At 35.4% G+C, this 23,015-nt stretch overlaps 1 protein-coding gene across 1 annotated transcript; it reads right to left on the reverse strand.

Annotated features, from left to right (window-relative positions):
• Positions 1-3,001: 3,001 nt before the first annotated feature.
• Positions 3,002-3,793, reverse strand: LOC132552838 (uncharacterized; the record flags this gene model as incomplete). The annotated part of the gene is made up of 2 exons (XM_060217029.1): positions 3,587-3,793; positions 3,002-3,361 (listed from the first exon to the last, which is right to left on the reverse strand). Coding segments are annotated over exons 1-2 (567 nt in total), but the record flags the coding sequence as incomplete, so codon positions are not given.
• Between the last annotated feature and the right edge of the window lie 19,222 nt (positions 3,794-23,015).

Here is a 23,015-nt window from a genome sequence, read left to right on the forward strand (position 1 = left end):
GTGGCATTATGTACACAAAACGACCTAACACTCACATCTGTCTCATTATGTACACACAACGGCCTAACACTCCCATCTGTGTCATTTTGTATAGACAACGCCCTAACACTCACATCTGTCTCATTATGTACACACAACGACCAAACACTCACATCTGTGGCATAATGACTGACAAAGACTTAACACTCACATCTATCTCATGTGTAGACAACGACCTAACACTCTCATCTGTCTCATGTATAGAAAACGACCTAACACTCACATCTGTCTCATTATATACAGACAGCGACCTAACACTCACATCTGTCTCATGTGTAGACAACGACCTAGCACTCACATCTGTCTCGTTATGTACACACAACGACCTAGCATTTATATTTGTCTCAGTGCGTCAAACAAAGACCTAACACTCACATCTGTATAGACAACGGCCAAAGACTAATATCGCTTTCAGTACGTACAGACAACGGTCTAACACTCCCATCTGTGTCATTTTGTACAAACGACGACCTAACACTCACATCCGTCTCATTATGTACACACAATGACCTAACACTCACATCTGTGGCATTATGTACACAAAACGACCTAACACTCACATCTGTCTCATTATGTACACACAACGGCCTAACACTCCCATCTGTGTCATTTTGTATAGACAACGCCCTAACACTCACATCTGTCTCATTATGTACACACAACGACCAAACACTCACATCTGTGGCATTATGACTGACAAAGACTTAACACTCACATCTATCTCATGTGTAGACAACGACCTAACACTCTCATCTGTCTCATGTATAGAAAACGACCTAACACTCACATCTGTCTCATTATATACAGACAACGACCTAACACTCACACCTGTCTCATGTGTAGACAACGACCTAGCACTCACATCTGTCTCATGTATAGACAACGACCTAACACTCCCATCTGTCTCATGTATAGACAACGACCTAACATTCATATCGGTCTCATGTGTAGACAACGACCTAACACTCACATCTATCTCATGTATAGACAACGACCTAACACTCACATCTGTCTCATGTATATATAACGACCTAACACTCACATCTGTCTCATGTATATATAACGACCTAACACTCACATCTGTCTCATGTATATATAAAGACCTAACACTCACATCTGTCTCATTATGAATAGAAAATACGTTGATCTAACAAACACATCTGTCTCACTATCTACAGACAATGAACCAGCATTCACACCTGTCACATTGTGTATAGAAAGCGACCTAACTCACACACATGTCTCATTATGTAAAGACAGCGACCTAACTCACACACCTGTATCATTATGTAAAGACAGCGACCTAACACTCACACCTGTCTCATTATGTAAAGACAGCGACCTAACACTCACACCTGTCTCATTATGTAAAGACAGCGACCTAACTCACACATCTATCTCATTATGTAAAGACAGCAACCTAACTCACATCTGTCTCATTATGAATATAATAGACATTGAACTAACAAACAAATTAGTTTCATTATCTACAGACAATAAATAAACACTCACATCTCTCTTATCGTGCACAGACAACGACCTAACATTCACATCTGTCTCATGTATAGACAACGACTTGACACTCATATCTGTCTCATTATATACAGACACAGATCTAACACGCACATCATTCTCACTATGTACAGACCATGAACCAACACCAACAACTGTCTGGTTAAGTATAAAAACGACCTTACACTCATATTTATTTTATCATCAACCGACAATGAACCAACACATCTGTCTCATCATGTACACACAACGACCTGACACTCACATCTGTCTCAATATGTATATATAACGACTCAACAATCACACGTGTCTCATTATGCACACACAACGACCTAACACTCACATCTGTCTCATGCATAGACAACGCCCTAACACTCACATCTGTCTCATGCATAGACAACGCCCTAACACTCACATATGTCTAATGTGTAGACAACGACCCAACACTAACATCTGTCTCATTATGTATTAACAACGACCTTACACTCACATCTGTCTCGTTATTTATAGACAACGATCTAACACTCACATCTGTCTCATTATGTATAGACAGCGACCTAACACTCACATGTGTCTCATTATGTATAGACAGCGACCTAACACTCACATGTGTCTCATTATGTATAGACAACGACCTAACAGTCACATGTGTCTCATTATGTATTAACAACGACCTAACACTCACATGTGTCTCATTATGTATAGACAGCGACCTTACACTCACATGTGTCTCATTATGTATAGACAGCGACCTAACACTCACATGTGTCTCATTATGTATAGACAACGACCTAACAGTCACATGTGTCTCATTATGTATTAACAACGACCTAACACTCACATGTGTCTCATTATGTATAGACAGCGACCTTACACTCACATGTGTCTCATTATGTATAGACAGCGACCTAACACACACATGTGTCTCATTATGTATAGACAACGACCTAACAGTCACATGTGTCTCATTATGTATTAACAACGACCAAACACTCACATGTGTCTCATTATGTATAGACAGCGACCTAACACTCACATGTGTCTCATTATATATAGACAGCGACCTAACACTCACATGTGTCTCATTATGCATAGACAGAGACCTAACACTCACATGTGTCTCATTATGTATAGACAACGACCTAACAGTCACATGTGTCTCATTATGTATTAACAACGACCTAACACTAACATCTGTCTCATTATGTATAGACTGCGACCTAACACTCACATGTGTCTCATTATGTATAGACAGCGACCTAACACTCACATGTGTCTCATTATGTGTAGACAACGACCTAACACTCACATGTGTCTCATTATGTATAGACAACGACCTAATAGTCACATGTGTCTCATTATGTATTAACAACGACCTAACACTCACATGTGTCTCATTATGTATAGACAGCGACCTAACACTCACATGTGTCTCATTATGTATAGACAACGACCTAACACTCACATGTGTCTCATTATGTATAGACAATGACCTAACACTCTCATCTGTCTCATTATGTATAGACAACGACCTAACACTCACATCTATCTCATGTGTAGACAATGACCTACCACTCTCATCTGTCTCATTATGTATAGACAACGACCTAACGCTTGTATTTGTCTCGTTATTTATAGACAACGATCTTACACTGTCATCTGTCTCAGGTATAGACAATGACCTCACACTCTCATCTGTCTCTTGTATAGACAATGACCTCACACTCTCATCTGTCTCTTGTATAGACAACGACCTTACACTCTCATCTGTCTCGTTATTTATAGACAACGATCTTACACTCTCATCTGTCTCAGGTATAGACAGCGACCTAACACTCACATGTGTCTCATTATGTGTAGACAACGACCTAACACTCACATGTGTCTCATTATGTATAGACAACGACCTAATAGTCACATGTGTCTCATTATGTATTAACAACGACCTAACACTCACATGTGTCTCATTATGTATAGACAGCGACCTAACACTCAAATGTGTCTCATTATGTATAGACAACGACCTAACACTCACATGTGTCTCATTATGTATAGACAACGACCTTACACTCTCATCTGTCTCGTTATTTATAGACAACGATCTTACACTCTCATCTGTCTCAGGTATAGACAATGACCTCACACTCTCATCTGTCTCTTGTATTGACAACGACCTTACACTCTCATCTGTCTCGTTATTTATAGACAACGACCTTACACTCTCATCTGTCTCATTATGCATAGACAACGACCTAACACTCACAGCTGTATCATTATATATAGACAACGCCCTAACACTCACATCTGTCTCACGTATAGACAACGACCTAACACTCACAGCTGCACAGGTGTCTCGTGTATAGACAACGACCTTACACTCACATCTGTCTCACGTATAGACAACGACCTAACACTCACATCTGTCTCACGTATAGACAACGACCTAACACTTACATCTGTCTCATTATGTACACACAACGGCCTAACACTCCCATCTGTGTCATTTCGTATAGACAACGCCCTAACACTCACATCTGTCTCATTATGTACACACAACGACCTAACACTCACATCTGTGGCATTATGTACACATAACGACCTAACACTCACATATGTGGCATTATGTACACACAACGACCTAACACTCACATCTGACTTATTATGTACAGAAAACGTCCTAACACTCCCATCTGTGTCATTATGTATGGACAACGAACTAACACACATATGTCTCCGTACGTACACAAAAAGACTTAACACTCACATCTGTCTCATTATAAATAGACAACGAACCATCATTTACATCTATCTCATTATGTATAGAAAACGAATCAACAGTCACACCTGGCCCAATATTTAAAGACAACCAACCAACACTTATATATGTCTCATTATATACAGACATCGACCTAACACTCACATCTGTCTCATGTGTAGACAACGACTTAACACTCTCATCCGTCTCATGTATAGAAAACGACCTAACACTCACATCTGTCTCATTATGTATAGACAATGACCTAACACTCACATCTGTCTCATTATGTATAGACAATGACCTAACACTCACATCTGTCTCATGTGTAGACAACGACCTAAAACTCTCATCTGTCTCATGTGTAGACAACGCCCTAACACTCACATCTGTCTCATTATATACAGACAACGACCTAACACTCACATCTGTCTCATGTATAGACAACGACCTAACACTCACATCTGTCTCATGTATATATAACGACCTAACACTCACATCTGTCTCATGTATATATAACGACCTAACACTCACATCTGTCTCATGTATAGACAACGACCTAACACTCATATCTGTCTCATTATGAATAGAAAATACTTTGATCTAACAAACACATCTGTCTCACTATCTACAGACAATGAACCAGCATTCACACCTGTCACATTGTGTATAGACAGCGACCTAACTCACACATCTGTCTCATTATGTAAAGACAGCGACCTAACACTCACACCTGTCTCATTATGTAAAGACAGCGACCTAACTCACACATCTATCTCATTATGTAAAGACAGCGACATAACACTCACACCTGTCTCATTATGTAAAGACAGCGACCTAACACTCACACCTGTCTCATTATGTAAAGACAGCGACCTCACTCACACATCTATCTCATTATGTAAAGACAGCAACCTAACTCACATCTGTCTCATTATGTAAAGACAACGACCTAACACTCACATCTGTCTCATTATGTAAAGACAGCGACCTAACACCCACATCTGTCTCATTATGAATATAATAGACATTGAACTAACAAACAAATTAGTTTCATTATCTACAGACAATAAATAAACACTCACATCTCTCTTATCGTGCACAGACAACGACCTAACATTCACATCTGTCTCATGTATAGACAACGACTTGACACTCATATCTGTCTCATTATATACAGACACAGATCTAACACGCACATCATTCTCACTATGTACAGACCATGAACCAACACCAACAACTGTCTGGTTAAGTATAAAAACGACCTTGCACTCATATTTATTTTATCATCAACCGACAATGAACCAACACATCTGTCTCATCATGTACACACAACGACCTGACACTCACATCTGTCTCAATATGTATATATAACGACTCAACACTCACACGTGTCTCATTATGCACACACAACGACCTAACACTCACATCTGTCTCATGCATAGACAACGCCCTAACACTCACATCTGTCTCATGTGTAGACAACGACACAACACTAACATCTGTCTCATTATGTATTAACAACGACCTTACACTCACATCTGTCTCGTTATTCATAGACAACGATCTAACACTCACATGTGTCTCATTATGTATAGACAGCGACCTAACACTCACATGTGTCTCATTATGTATAGACAGCGACCTAACACTCACATGTGTCTCATTATGTATTAACAACGACCTAACACTAACATGTGTCTCATTATGTATAGACAGCGACCTAACACTCACATGTGTCTCATTATGTATAGACAGCGACCTAACACTCACATGTGTCTCATTATGTATAGACAGCGACCTAACACTCACATGTGTCTCATTATGTATAGACAGCGACCTAACACTCACATGTGTCTCATTATGTATAGACAGCGACCTAACACTCACATGTGTCTCATTATGTATAGACAGCGACCTAACACTCACATGTGTCTCATTATGTATAGACAGCGACCTAACACTCACATGTGTCTCATTATGTATAGACAGCGACCTAACACTCACATGTGTCTCATTATGTATTAACAACGACCTAACACTCACATGTGTCTCATTATGTATAGACAGCGACCTAACACTCACATGTGTCTCATTATGTATAGACAACGACCTAACAGTCACATGTGTCTCATTATGTATTAACAACGACCTAACACTCTTATCTGTCTCATTATGTATAGACAACGAACTAACACTCTCAACTGTGTCATTATGTATAGACAACGACCTAACGCTTGCATCTGTCTCGTTTTTTATAGACAACTACCTTACACTCATCTGTCTTATGTATAGACAATGACCTCACACTCTCATCTGTCTCATTATGTATAGACAACGACCTAACGCTTGCATCTGTCTCGTTATTTATAGACAACGACCTTACACTGTCATCTGTCTCATGTATAGACAATGACCTCACCCTCTCATCTGTCTCTTGTATAGACAACGACCTTACACTCTCATCTGTCTCATGTATAGACAATGACCTCACACTCTCATCTGTCTCATGTATAGACAACGACCTTACACTCTCATCTGTCTCATTATGTATAGACAACGACCTAACACTCACAGCTGTCTCATTATATATAGACAACGACCTAACAGTCACATCTGTCTCATTGTGTATAGACAACGACCTAACACTCACAGCTGTCTCATTATGTATAGACAATGACCTCACACTCACATCTGTCTCACGTATAGACAACGACCTAACACTCACATCTGTCTCACGTATAGACAACGACCTAACACTCACATCTGTCTCACGTATAGACAACGACCTAACACTTACATCTGTCTCATTATGTACACACAACGGCCTAACACTCCCATCTGTGTCATTTCGTATAGACAACGCCCTAACACTCACATCTGTCTCATTATGTACACACAACGACCTAACACTCACATCTGTGGCATTATGTACACATAACGACCTAACACTCACATATGTGGCATTATGTACACACAACGACCTAACACTCACATCTGACTTATTATGTACAGAAAACGGCCTAACACTCCCATCTGTGTCATTATGTATGGACAACGAACTAACACACATACACGTACACAAAAAGACTTAACACTCACATCTGTCTCATTATAAATAGACAACGAACCATCATTTACATCTATCTCATTATGTATAGAAAACGAATCAACAGTCACACCTGGCCCAATATTTAAAGACAACCAACCAACACTTATATATGTCTCATTATATACAGACATCGACCTAACACTCACATCTGTCTCATGTGTAGACAACGACCTAACACTCTCATCCGTCTCATGTATAGAAAACGACCTAACACTCACATCTGTCTCATTATGTATAGACAATGACCTAACACTCACATCTGTCTCATTATGTATAGACAATGACCTAACACTCACATCTGTCTCATGTGTAGACAACGACCTAACACTCACATCTGTCTCATTATATACAGACAACGACCTAACACTCACATGTGTCTCATGTGTAGACAACGACCTAACACTCACATCTGTCTCATGTATAGACAACGACCTAACACTCACATCTGTCTCATGTATATATAACGACCTAACACTCACATCTGTCTCATGTATATATAACGACCTAACACTCACATCAGTCTCATGTATATATAACGACCTAACACTCATATCTGTCTCATTATGAATAGAAAATACGTTGATCTAACAAACACATCTGTCTCACTATCTACAGACAATGAACCAGCATTCACATCTGTCACATTGTGTATAGACAGCGACCTAACTCACACATCTGTCTCATTATGTATAGACAGCGACCTAACTCACACACTTGTCTCATTATCTAAAGACAGCGACCTAACTCACACATCTATCTCATTATGTAAAGACAGCAACCTAACTCACATCTGTCTCATTATGTAAAGACAACGACTTAACGCTCACATCTGTCTCATTATGTAAAGACAGCGACCTAACACCCACATCTGTCTCATTATGAATATAATAGACATTGAACTAACAAACAAATTAGTTTCATTATCTACAGACAATAAATAAACACTCATATCGTGCACAGACAACGACCTAACATTCACATCTGTCTCATGTATAGACAACGACTTGACACTCATATCTGTCTCATTATATACAGACACAGATCTAACACGCACATCATTCTCACTATGTACAGACCATGAACCAACACCAACAACTGTCTGGTTAAGTATAAAAACGACCTTACACTCATATTTATTTTATCATCAACCGACAATGAACCAACACATCTGTCTCATCATGTACACACAACGACCTGACACTCACATCTGTCTCAATATGTATATATAACGACTCAACACTCACACGTGTCTCATTATGCACACACAACGACCTAACACTCACATCTGTCTCATGCATAGACAACGCCCTAACACTCACATATGTCTAATGTGTAGACAACGACCCAACACTAACATCTGTCTCATTATGTATTAACAACGACCTTACACTCACATCTGTCTCGTTATTTATAGACAACGATCTAACACTCACATGTGTCTCATTATGTATAGACAGCGACCTAACACTCACATGTGTCTCATTATGTATAGACAGCGACCTAACACTCACATGTGTCTCATTATGTATTAACAACGACCTAACACTCACATGTGTCTTATTACGTATAGACAGCGACCTAACACTCACATGTGTCTCATTATGTATAGACAACGACCTAACACTCACATGTGTCTCATTATGTATAGACAACGACCTAACACTCACATGTGTCTCATTATGTATAGACAGCGACCTAACACTCACATGTGTCTCATTATGTATAGACAGCGACCTAACACTCACATGTGTCTCATTATGTATAGACAGCGACCTAACACTCACATGTGTCTCATTATGTATTAACAACGACCTAACACTCACATGTGTCTCATTATGTATAGACAGCGACCTAACACTCACATGTGTCTCGTTATGTATTAACAACGACCTAACACTCACATGTGTCTCATTATGTATAGACAGCGACCTAACACTCACATGTGTCTCATTATGTATATACAACGACCTAACAGTCACATGTGTCTCATTATGTATTTACAACGACCTAACACTTTTATCTGTCTCATTATGTATAGACAACGAACTAACTCTCTCATCTGTCTCATTATGTATAGACAACGACCTAACGCTTGCATCTGTCTCGTTTTTTATAGACAACGACCTTACACTGTCATCTGTCTCATGTATAGACAATGACCTCACACTCTCATCTGTCTCATTATGTATAGACAACGACCTAACGCTTGCATCTGTCTCGTTATTTATAGACAACGACCTTACACTGTCATCTGTCTCATGTATAGACAATGACCTCACACTCTCATCTGTCTCTTGTATAGACAACGACCTTACACTCTCATCTGTCTCATGTATAGACAATGATCTCACACTCTCATCTGTCTCATGTATAGACAACGACCTTACACTCTCATCTGTCTCATTATGTATAGACAACGACCTAACACTCACAGCTGTCTCATTATATATAGACAACGACCTAACAGTCACATCTGTCTCATTGTGTATAGACAACGACCTAACACTCACAGCTGTCTCATTATGTATAAACAATGACCTCACACTCACATCTGTCTCACGTATAGACAACGCCCTAACACTCACATCTGTCTCACGTATAGACAACGACCTAACACTCACAGCTGCACAGGTGTCTCGTGTATAGACAACGACCTTACACTCACATCTGTCTCGCGTATAGACAACGACCTAACACTCACATCTGTCTCACGTATTGACAACGACCTAATACTCACATCTGTCTCACGTATAGACAACGACCTAACACTTACACCTGTCTCAGTACGTACACACAACGCCCTAACACTCGCATGTGTCTCAATATGTATGTTCAAGGACAAACGTGCGAGGACGGGTATTTCTAATCATTATTAATATTCTTTTGATGTATAAAAAAAAACTTCTTCAGCTGAGATGAAAAAGTACAAGGAAAACATATGGTGGCTTTAGTACGAAATATATTTTAGTGTTTTCGATAAATGCATTGTGAACAACAATTGAATTAGGTCGTCCTCACTATTAAGATCTTACCCTTTAAGACGTTACCATCTCTCATTACATTTCATTTACGGGGAAAGTCAATGGCAGAGCTGATGTGATAGATTCAATACTTTTGTAAATGTCCTTCCTTAGGCACGATTAGATCAATAAAGTTATTGAATCCCTAATCCATGAACACAAGAAGGCTTCATCCTAATTTGGTGGAAATGGACCCCCGGAGTACGTCGAAGTGGAAAGAACGACATGCCAGCTTAAAGGTCAAAACTCAACCAACATGCGATGTACATTATATAAAAGATTACAGGCACGAGGTCGCTATGTCACAAGGAGATGGAGTATATACATAGGATTTTTACACTATTTGGTATCGTTCAATATGTATTAAAAACAACATGAGAGAAAAACACGAGTAAAATCTCGAGAATACTTGTGTTGAAATACTATCAAATGTTCAGGACTTTATTTTTTAAATGAAGTTGGATCAAGTTGACATGAATATACAATATCAAAATCATGCCAGAAATCCGATAATAATATTACTCAATATGCCCGTACGGGAATGGTTCTAGTCTAATGAAAGTCAACACCTAGGGGCGATACACGTAACTGTAAATTATATGCACTCACGAAGGAGAGTTAACACCCAAGGGCGACAACTGCGAATAATTACATTGTTTTTTTTTTTTATTTTTATTTTTTTATTTGTTCAGTGACGAAGTTATTGAAGGTCTGTGAGGCTGACAATAAGATGGTTTTAGACTGAAACTCCACCTAAAAGCACACTGCAGTGTCCTGTCTAGAAACAATAAAATTTCTCAGATTAATATGTCTACATATATATATGCGTGTAGTTTATGCTCCGTCATTTTGGCTATGTTAAAATTATGATATTGTTTATGTTATAAATATGTTTGAACAGCGAAGTTGACGTTGTTGTTACCATGTCTGCCATGTTATTCATCATTCAATAACATTACGTTACTGGATATATTTCTTTATTTGTTGTTATTGATATATAAAATACCCCAAAACATAGCTTATATCCTGACTCAATTATCGGGATGGAAATTATAATACAAAAACAGTTAAACCGGTATCTCGACCATGGAAAACCTTCGAGTTATCCGAGTATTCAACTTAAAGTAAATCAAATGTTTATTGTAACGTTTGGGCAGGAACGACGAAGTATTTCGAATTAAACAAGGCCTTCGAGTTATAAGAATTTGAGATAATGAGGTTCAACTGTATACATATTATATATGAGATTGTGACTAGAACTTCATCTCTTTTCTTGTTGTGTGGCCAAGCGATGCATGTCAATAAAAACATTTACTGTAGAGCTGAACTGAGATGTAAATGAAATTCCTTGTCCGGAAAAAAAATGTCATTTTACCAATACTGGGCGACAGTAATATCGAGTAAAGAAGTTGATATGTTGCCAGTAACTCTATGGTATTCACCAAATATCAATATTGTCATTTTGCCAAACATGGAAGCGTAAAAGAAATGAATGCTGGAAGGTTATGTTTAAGCTTTTCATACTTTGGTTATTGTAGATCAAGCTGCAAGGCTTTCTTTCATTTGAGAACGTGTTAATATGGCGGACTTACTTACGCTGAAGGACTAATGACCAGGGCGGCAATAAAGTAATCACAGTCACCGGAAGTTAGGGTCTTGATTTAATGCATGAAACCAGTCGTTGATGCTTGTACACAGACCGATCTCGGCACCGAAGGTCGACCAGGCACTGATAGTCGTGTGGGTAGAAGAAAGAATGACCAACACCTCTTATCTATAGATACTGGTCAAAATTTATCTATTTGATAATGTATGTATTTATCTATTTATTTTATTTATGTATCCATTTCATTTATCTCACTCGTTTATCTCATGCTTATTACCTTATTCATCTATTGATGCGTATGTGTATTATTTCATTTACAGTCGAACTTCGTTATCTCGAAGTCGTATAGCTGGAAGATTCATTTAAATTCGAAGCATTTCGATGGCCCCTACTTAACTTAACATAAAACATAAGAACTCAATCCAATCGAATACTCGGTTAGCTCGAAGTTTTCCCAAGTTCGAGATAATGAGGTTCGTCTGTGCTTATTTTCATTCGTGTATCTATGCATCCGATTTATTTAAAGATACTATAATGAATGTCAATATATATATACATGTTTACATATATAATAACATCATATGATATATCCGATAATCTTTAAGTTAGCTTTCATAAGTGTCTTTTGGCAAATACAGAATTTGAAAACCCAAGGATTCTACCTTCGATATCTTCACACCATTATGCAGGAAACGTAATTGTGTTTGTATTTCATTCCATCTGAAAAGTGATATTTTAGGTTTAGGATGATGGATTTTTTTTTAAAAAAAAAAAGCAAAAAAGATTTCTTTGAGTACGTCTTGAACATAGTATAATTCGCCATTTTTTAAAGTCTAGTTTTGATTAAGTTTGATGGACGGAATCAAAACCATGCAATATAAAGTTTGTTTTCTATCTACGGATGGAATATTGGAAACATATAAAACAATACAAACCAACAATAAAATGACCTACTTCTCATTGCAACACTTTACATGCGTGTGATTGTGCTATATAGTTTTTTTGCCAAATATTCTTTCTTTCACTATTCTTTGTTTTCTTCTGTGGTGTCCATTTTGACACCTGTCCTCAAACAGTATATTGTCATCAAAGTGATAGAAGACGGTATATATAATTTTCATGTAAGCTTAAAAACGAGAACATTTTCAGTCTAAAGAGGGAGAAATATTAATAGTCGGGAAGTAATTAAAGGATGGACAGGTACGACCGACATATTAGCGTTGGTCATTACTCCGAACAGAGATGATTAAGACAGCACAGGTGTGGGTGGCTAGACGGAAAATGGACAGACAAATGCTAGAACACATAGAGAATCCAAACGGATCAGCGACTTTAAATAATATGATCTGTTATGTTTTATTTTCTAATTTATATCTTTAATTATGGTAAAGGAGGGAGAGGGGATGTTTGTGGCGAGAGGAAGGGTTAGGAACAGAATACAGTCTGACGTGAAACATACGTTAACGATTAATGATCGAATATCACGGTAGTCATTCAGGAAACCCGGTGGTAGATCGAAGTCCATCAAATGCTTGAATCGGAGCGGAGCTGTCAACGAAATCGATTTCCTTCAGAAAGAACGGAAATGATAAAAAATATATATATATATTATCGCTACTTTACCGAGTAGCATGGTTAAATATAGCATGTTCATGCACACGTGTAGTTTACTTATATTGTATATACAGCGGGACTCATTAACACAATGTTTTGTTTTTTCTACAATTAAGACAGAGGCAAAATCTATTTCAGCTATAAATCTTGTGGATGTGACATTTCAGGGTCGATATATGTAGTCTCATACAAGTCTAGGTCTGTGGCATCTCTAATTACGACTAACAAATAGATATGATTATATAAAATCACTTTCTAAACTCATATCCGTTTTCTGTATAATCTAGTATTTAATGACGTTTATCAATCAAACTTGAGGGATATCATGTAATTAGAAAATTCCGTGTTAGGGGAATTAAAAGATATTTCGCTTTTTGTGTTTCTGTATTAAGCGGAAAGTTGTACAGCAAGTTGTGTATATTTGCTTTCCGGAAGTGCTTCATAATAGAGTCTGTATGTTTTGTATGTTAGCATACCGGAAGTGGCCGTTGATAATTCAGTGTTTGGTCGTTTGTCTGATAGAAGGGGTACTTTTTAGAGTTTAAGCTTTGACATGAATCGGCATTAAAATTATTCTTAATCGGAGATGTATAAGTGTGATTTTTTAGGTATAATACATTTTTAAAAATTATATAAAAGAGGGAATTTACAAATAACTTTTATGTTTAACTGTATAGTAGGGCCATTTAGGGTAAATTGCCAGCGACCGTGAAGCCTGTGATTGGTTGACTGGGCGCAGGCATCCATATATAGATTTCTGAGGTGCTGGGTTCGAATCATTGTAAAAACAGTTTATCTCCCCTATATCTAGTATGTTAAGTGCTCATATGTATATGTCCTAACTCAAATGATATAGGGTCTAGTGTGTTTTAAACGTGAAAGTACATTATGTAGATCAATAAGAGAATGCGTTATAGTTATAAGGGTCCAGGGTTCGAATCCAGGTCCAGTTGTTACAATATCCTTTTACTAGTTACACAGGGGTATAATTTCCATGGTTCACGAAGAAAATGGATAAATGAAAGAATTGGATTTTTTTCAGTGAAGAAATTATCTCTGTGTCAATAAAAATCACATCTGCAAGTAAAATTATTGCTTTAAATCTGAAAACACACCAAGCTTCAAGGAGTATCAGTCAGCCTATCAGATATAAAAGACTCCTTGTCAGCATGAAAGAAATTCCACAGGGAAAATAATTGATATAATTGTCCTTTCAGATATTGACGCACAGAAATATCATAATTGATTTTGCATGCAGAAAAATGTTAATGGCTTGTGCATAGTTGTTCAGGATACTTCATTTTGCTGTTTGATATTAATTAGCAGTTTGAAGAATTAAAAATGATTTTTATTATTACATATTTTTTCAAACCCATATCCCCTAGGATAGTATTACATAATAGCATGCCACGATTTTCGATTTCAGCACAAGTTTCTCACCCGACAAAGAAATCGTGTTAACTTTGTTTCTCACTTCAGATCCCTAACGATATTTCACGTTCATAGTTATTTTACAAGTCCTTCAATCCTTCGGCTTTGTTATCATTCAAAGTTAGCGTAGTGCTGAAATTTCCAAGAAATGAGGTAGATGAAATTGTTTTCGTTTGAAAATCAAAGTAATTGAGCCAAATCTTATATTTTCTCCTAAAGGTTATACTTCCATGGTTTCATCTACAAATCGCATTGAAATATAATGGCTTTCAACTTCTTAACAAAATTCCTTTTCTCTATATTTTCATACTAGCTTCCTCGACTTATCTATATTCAAAACTCGCCTTTTTCTATATTTGACACTTTCTAGTTGCTGAAAGTTTTTATCTTTATTTATTTGTCGATGATCCAATTTTCGAGTGTGAATTATGTAAATTAAATTTGACGCAAAATGGATACATTATTTTAGGAATCATGGAATGGAGCAATTAATCTTTTTATTAGATCACATTGTTTTGGTATTTAGGTAAACAGCGAGATTAGTACATGTTGAAAATAGCAACTGTTAAAGATAAAAAAAAGACTAAACAGACTAAACAGATCACTTTCTCTCCTATATACACATACTTAGTACTACACATAGCTAAAGAATGGCGAGGACCGAAATATGCGAGGAACTACCATATAACCCACAAATGGTCACCATTCATGTACGACTTTGATTTGTTACAATTGACGGATGCCCTTCGGAGTATCGAGCCGTCAATGTGTTTTATTGTTGTGTCTGGTTACGGTGCTGTATCCAATCTAACTGGCGGAGACTCCAGTAAAACTGTTGAGTAATCGTCTCCGTCAGAGTCCAAAATTTCACATTCTTTGACTATTTTGCAACGTCACAAGTTCGCTCGGGAATCCCCTATGTACATATGTAATTCAAATGTACATGTATCGCATTGCAGAAAATGTTCAATGAACACATCCTTTCCAGAATATGTAAATATGTCCCAATATAGCACGATTTGCCTTGATCTTTTGTAATCGCTTCGAGCTGGACCAAATTTAGAAATAATTTGTCAAAACCAAAAAATCTCATATTTCTAATTGCATCGAATATGTTCCGAATTCAATGCTAATTGAAACATATCTTTCAAATTGTAAATTTCTTCAAAGTTCTTACAGTTGTTGTAATGGAAAACTGTAGCCGACAGCTGTGAAACAGTCAGAAAGCACTCTAACTATTGTATCTACAAATTACTTGATAGCAGCAAGGAATCAGTAACCACTAAAACTGAATATCTTGTGGTTTACGTACTGCTTCGCTGTTACTTTTACCAACATTCTTTCACAAATTGTAGTCTGTAATACTGGGTTATTGATAGAAACTGCCAAGTATAAACACTTTGTGACTCTATGATACTGAGTCACTGTGAAGGACTACTTAGATTCGGCCTTGTGTTGCTCCACAGTACTAAGACACCTTGACAAACCCCGTTGTGACTCCTGATTCTGAATCAGACACTGGTTGATACTCAACACGTATGTTACATGCAACATATTTTGATAAGAAAAAAACATTGCAAATTATCCGAGATTGTGCCCTTATAAGATGTCAGTGTTTTTGTTTATTTCTTATCTAGAAGACGATAACATAAGGCGGTTTCAGTTATCATCCAAAGCAACACAAACCGGATATCTATCGAACCACACATTTCGGATTTCCACCCGAGGCAACCTCGATATTCCAGGGGCTACGGTCACATTCACTCCCTGCATCTCTCGAACATTTCATGACAAAATTGAAGGCACAGGCAAAGTAATTTGAATTGTCTAGAGAAGGTCTAGAGATATGTTGCTTTAAAGATTGTAAGAGAATGACACTCAACTTCAAAGCCAGTACAACATAAACATGTACTGTTATAAGACCTCGATTTTCGTCTGATGTACACCAAATGATCAAATTAGTCTCCTCGTCTTATCCACAAGGTGTTGTATTAAGGTGTTTTGTGGGTACAGGGAGCGATAGTAAACGTAACCCCTGGAGTATTGTGGATTCACAGGACTGCACTTTATTGACATTTTGCTTATGTAGTAGACCAAATAAGCTATTATAACAAGTATTGGCAGAAAACTTTAACAATAATTGACACGTTCGTCTACGTTTGTATCTTGCACAACAAAATTGCTACAGATGTTCTGTGTGAAGACCACGCATTTACCTCTTGATGAACACGCTATTAGTACCGACCACATATCATCCAGTTGATGAACATGTTATCAGTACACAATTGTACCCATAGTTATATACATGCTAACAAGGGGGCCACTGGCGTTGATCCAAATGGGTAGGACAATACATGACCGTAAGTGTCAAGACATGATTAGTTTTGGGGCAGACTAACGATCTAAAGCGTGCCTGATTAGGTTCACTTACTGACGAATACAATGTAGGAAAACATTGGTGTTACCACCATTCATGTTACACATTGATGATTAGAAATCTAGAATTCATTTACGACGGATAATATCTGTATTTCAGCTATCACTCAAGCATCTAATGAAGCATTTTGTGTTATTTTTTGCTTTTTGGAATAACATAACGAATCCAATCACTCCGTCTGTAATATCAAAGAAATATCTATAAGTAAAATATATATAATTGATACATGTACAGTATATAACATGTACAGTATATATCATGATCTATGTACAGTATATAACATGATATATATACAGTATATAACATGTACAGTATATAACATGATCTATGTACAGTATATAACATGATCTATATACAGTATTTAACATATAGAGTATATAACATGTACAGTATATATCATGATCTATGTACAGTATATAACATGATATATATACAGTATATAACATGTACAGTATATACCATGAACAGTACATATATATGATATATGTACAGTATATAACATGTACAGTATATAGCATGTACAGCATATATTATGGTCAGTATATATGTACACTATATAACATGTACAGTATATAACATGATCTATATACAGTATATAACATGATCTATGTACAGTATGTAACATGTACAGTATATAGCTTGTACAGTATATATTATGATCTATGTACAGTATATAACATAAACACTATAAAACATGTACAGTATATAACATGTACAGTATATCATGATCTATGTACAGTATATAACATGTACAGTATATAACATGATGTTTGTACAGTATATAACATGATCTATATAGAGTATATAACATGATCTATATAGAGTATATAACATGATCTATATAGAGTATATAACATGATCTATATAGAGTATATAACAGTAGAGTATATAACATGTATGTATATAACATGATCTATATAACAGTATATAAATGAAGATATATGTACAGTATATAACATGATCTATGTACAGTATATAACATGATCTATATACAGTATATAACTATATACAGTATATAACATGTACAGTATATATCATGATCTATGTACAGTATATAACATGATCTATATACAGTATATAACATGATCTATGTACAGTATATAACATATACAGTATATATGTACAGTATATATCATGATCTATGTACAGTATATAACATGATCTATATACAGTATATAACATGTACAGTATATAACATGATCTATGTACAGTATATAACATGATCTATATACAGTATATAACATATACAGTATATAACATGTATATAACAGTATATATCATGATCTATGTACAGTATATAACATGATATATATAGAGTATATAACATGTACAGTATATATCATGATCTATGTACAGTATATAACATGATATATATACAGTATATAACATATAGAGTATATAACATGTACAGTATATATCATGATCTATGTACAGTATATAACATGATATATATACAGTATATAACATGTACAGTATATACCATGAACAGTACATATTATGATATATGTATAGTATATAACATGTACAGTATATAGCATGTACAGCATATATTATGATCTATGTACACTTTATAACATGTACAGTATATAACATGATCTATGTTCAGTATATAACATGATCTATATACAGTATATAACATGTACAGTATATACCATGAACAGTACATATTATGATATATGTACAGTATATAACATAAACATATATGTACAATATATAACATGTACAGTATATACCATGAACAGTATATATTATGATCTTTGTACAGTATATAACATAAACACTATAAAAAATTTACAGTATATAACATGTACAGTATATAACATGTTCCATGTATAGTATATAACATGATGTATGTACAGTATATAACATGATCTATGTGCAGTATATATATATATATGTACAGTATATAACATGTACAGTATATATTATGATCTATATACAGTATATAACATGATGTATGTACAGTATATAACATGATGTATGTACAGTATATATGATCTATGTACAGTATATAACATGTTACGTACAGTTTATAACATGTACATTATATAACATGATATATATACAGTATATAGCATGTACAGTATATACCATTATCTATGTAGAATATATAACATGTACAGTATATAACATGTACAGTATATCACATGTACAGCATATATTATGATGTATGTAAAGTATATGACATGATCTATGTACAATTTATAACATGTACAGTATATCACAAGATCTATGTACAGTATATAGCATGTTCTCTGTACAGTATATAACGTGATCTCTGTACAGTATATAACATGTACATAATATAACATGTACAGTATATAACATGTACATTATATCACATGATCCATGTACAGTATATACCATGATCTATATACAGTATATAACATGTTCTATGTACAGTATATAACATGATCTATGTACAGTATATAACATGATCTATGTACAGAATGTAACATGAACAGTATATAACATGTACAGTATATAACATGATCTATGTGCAGTTTATAACATGTACAGTATATAACATCTACTGTATATAACATGATCTATGTATGGTATCTACCATGATCTATACACAGTATATAACATGATCTATGTACAGTATATAACATGTACAGTATATAACATGTACAGATATATAATATGTAACAGTATATAACATGTAGTATATAACATGATATATGTACAGTATATAACATGTACAGTATATAACATGTACAGTATATAACATGTATCTTATATACAGTATATATGTACAGTATATATTATGACCTTATGTACAGTATATAACATGTACAGTATATAACATGTACAGTATATAACATATACTGTATATAACATGTACAGTATATATATGATCTATGTACAGTAGTATATAACTATGTACAGTATATAACATGTACAGTATATAACATGATGTTTGTACAGTATATAACATGATCTATATAGAGCATATAACATGATCTATATAGAGTATATAACATGATCTATATAGAGTATATAACATGATCTATATAGAGTATAAGAGAGTATATAACGTGATCTATATACAGTATAAATGAAGATCTATGTACAGTATATAACATGATCTATGTACAGTGTATAACATGATCTATATAGAGTATATATATAACATGGTCTATATAAAGTATATAACATGATCTATATAGAGTATATAACGTGATCTATATACAGTATAAATGAAGATCTATGTACAGTATATAACATGATCTATGTACAGTATACCACATGATCGGTGTACAGTATATAACATATACAGTATATAACATGATCTATGTACAGTATATAACATGATCTATGTACAGTATATAACATGATCTATATAGAGTATATAACATGATCTATGTACAGTATATAACATGATCTATATAGAGTATATAACATGATCTATGTACAGTATATAACGTGATCTATATACAGTATAAATGAAAATCTATGTACAGTATATGTATAGAATATATGTTATGCATTGATCCTGTATCATATTCATCAGTAATAAATACAGTTGAATACATTATTGAATCGCGTGTTTCTCGCCTCTTTTTTAACAAACCTATCAATTCCTTTTTTGATATTCCTAGAATTAAACTTTGTTAATTTTTTTAACTGCCTGGATGCTTGTTTTTGATACTTCACCTACCGGACGTTCATTTCCTGTTATTCTGTCGTCACTTTACACTTATTTCAATAGTATGTCTTTTAAGAATACGATTTATAAACCATGGTAAGGGCGATAACTCAAATGGACCATCTAGACACAGCTTTTACCGAACTGGTTTGTGTTAGATAGTCGATGTTCTCGATTGATGGCACGATGTCTGTATACTTTGGTTTTCCCGTTTGAGGACGCTATGTCTTTTTACTTTGATGTCCATGTTTGAGGACGCTATGTATATATACTTTGATGTCCATCTTTGAGGACGCTATGTATATATACTTTGATGTTCTCGTTTGAGGACGTTATGTCTTTTTACTTTGATGTTCTCGTTTGAGGACGTTCTGTCTTTTTACTTTGATATTCTTGTTTGAGGACGCTATGTCTTTTTACTTTGATGTTCTCGTTTGAGGACGTTATGTCTTTTTACTTTGATGTCCATGTTAGAGGACGTTATGTCTTTTTACTTTGATGTTCTCGTTTGAGGACGTTCTGTCTTTTTACTTTGATATTCTTGTTTGAGGACGCTATGTCTTTTTACTTTGATGTTCTCGTTTGAGGACGTTATGTCTTTTTACTTTGATGTTCTCGTTTGAGGACGCTCTGTTTTTTTACTTTGATATTCTTGTTTGAGGACGCTATGTCTTTTTACTTTGATGTTCTCGTTTGAGGACGTTCTGTCTTTTTACTTTGATGTCCACGTTTGAGGACGTTATGTCTTTTTACTTTGATGTCCATGTTTGAGGACGTTCTGTCTTTTTACTTTGATGTCCATGTTTGAGGACGTTATGTCTTTTTACTTTGATGTCCATGTTTGAGGACGTTATGTCTTTTTACTTTGATGTCCATGTTTGAGGACGTTATGTCTTTCTACTTTGATATTCTTGTTTGAGGACGTTATATCTTTTTACTTTGATGTTCTCGTTTGAGGACGTTCTGTCTTTTTATTTTGATATTCTTGTTTGAGGACGTTATGTCCTTTTACTTTGATGTCCATGTTTGAGGACGTTATGTCTTTTTACTTTGATGTCCATGTTTGAGGACGTTATGTCTTTTTACTTTGATGTCCATGTTTGAGGACGTTATGTCTTTTTACTTTGATGTTCTCGTTTGAGGACGTTATGTCTTTTTACTTTGATGTTTTCGTTTGAGGACGTTATGTCTTTTTACTTTGATGTCCATGTTTGAGGACGTTATGTCTTTTTACTTTGATGTCCATGTTTGAGGACGTTATGTCTTTTTACTTTGATGTCCATGTTTGAGGACGTTATGTCTTTTTACTTTGATGTCCACGTTTGAGGACGTTATGTCTTTTTACTTTGATGTCCATGTTTGAGGACGCTATGTCTTTTTACTTTGATGTTCTTGCTTGAGGACGTTATATCTTTTTACTTTGATGTTCTCGTTTGAGGACGTTCTGTCTTTTTACTTTGATATTCTTGTTTGAGGACGTTATGTCTTTTTACTTTGATGTTCTCGTTTGAGGACGCTATGTATATATATACTTTGATATTCTTGTTTGAGGACGTTATGTCTTTTTACTTTGATGTTCTCGTTTGAGGACGTTATGTCTTTTTACTTTGATGTCCACGTTTGAGGACGTTATGTCTTTTTACTTTGATGTCCATGTTTGAGGACGTTATGTCTTTTTACTTTGATGTCCATGTTTGAGGACGTTATGTCTTTTTACTTTGATGTCCATGTTTGAGGACGTTATGTCTTTTTACTTTGATGTCCACGTTTGAGGACGTTATGTCTTTTTACTTTGATGTCCATGTTTGAGGACGTTATGTCTTTTTACTTTGATGTT

This window comes from Ylistrum balloti, unplaced genomic scaffold (genome assembly GCF_031769215.1).
Source record: "Ylistrum balloti isolate Yb309-2 unplaced genomic scaffold, AGI_CSIRO_Ybal_v1 Utg370282, whole genome shotgun sequence".
Lineage (NCBI taxonomy): Eukaryota > Metazoa > Mollusca > Bivalvia > Pectinida > Pectinidae > Ylistrum > Ylistrum balloti.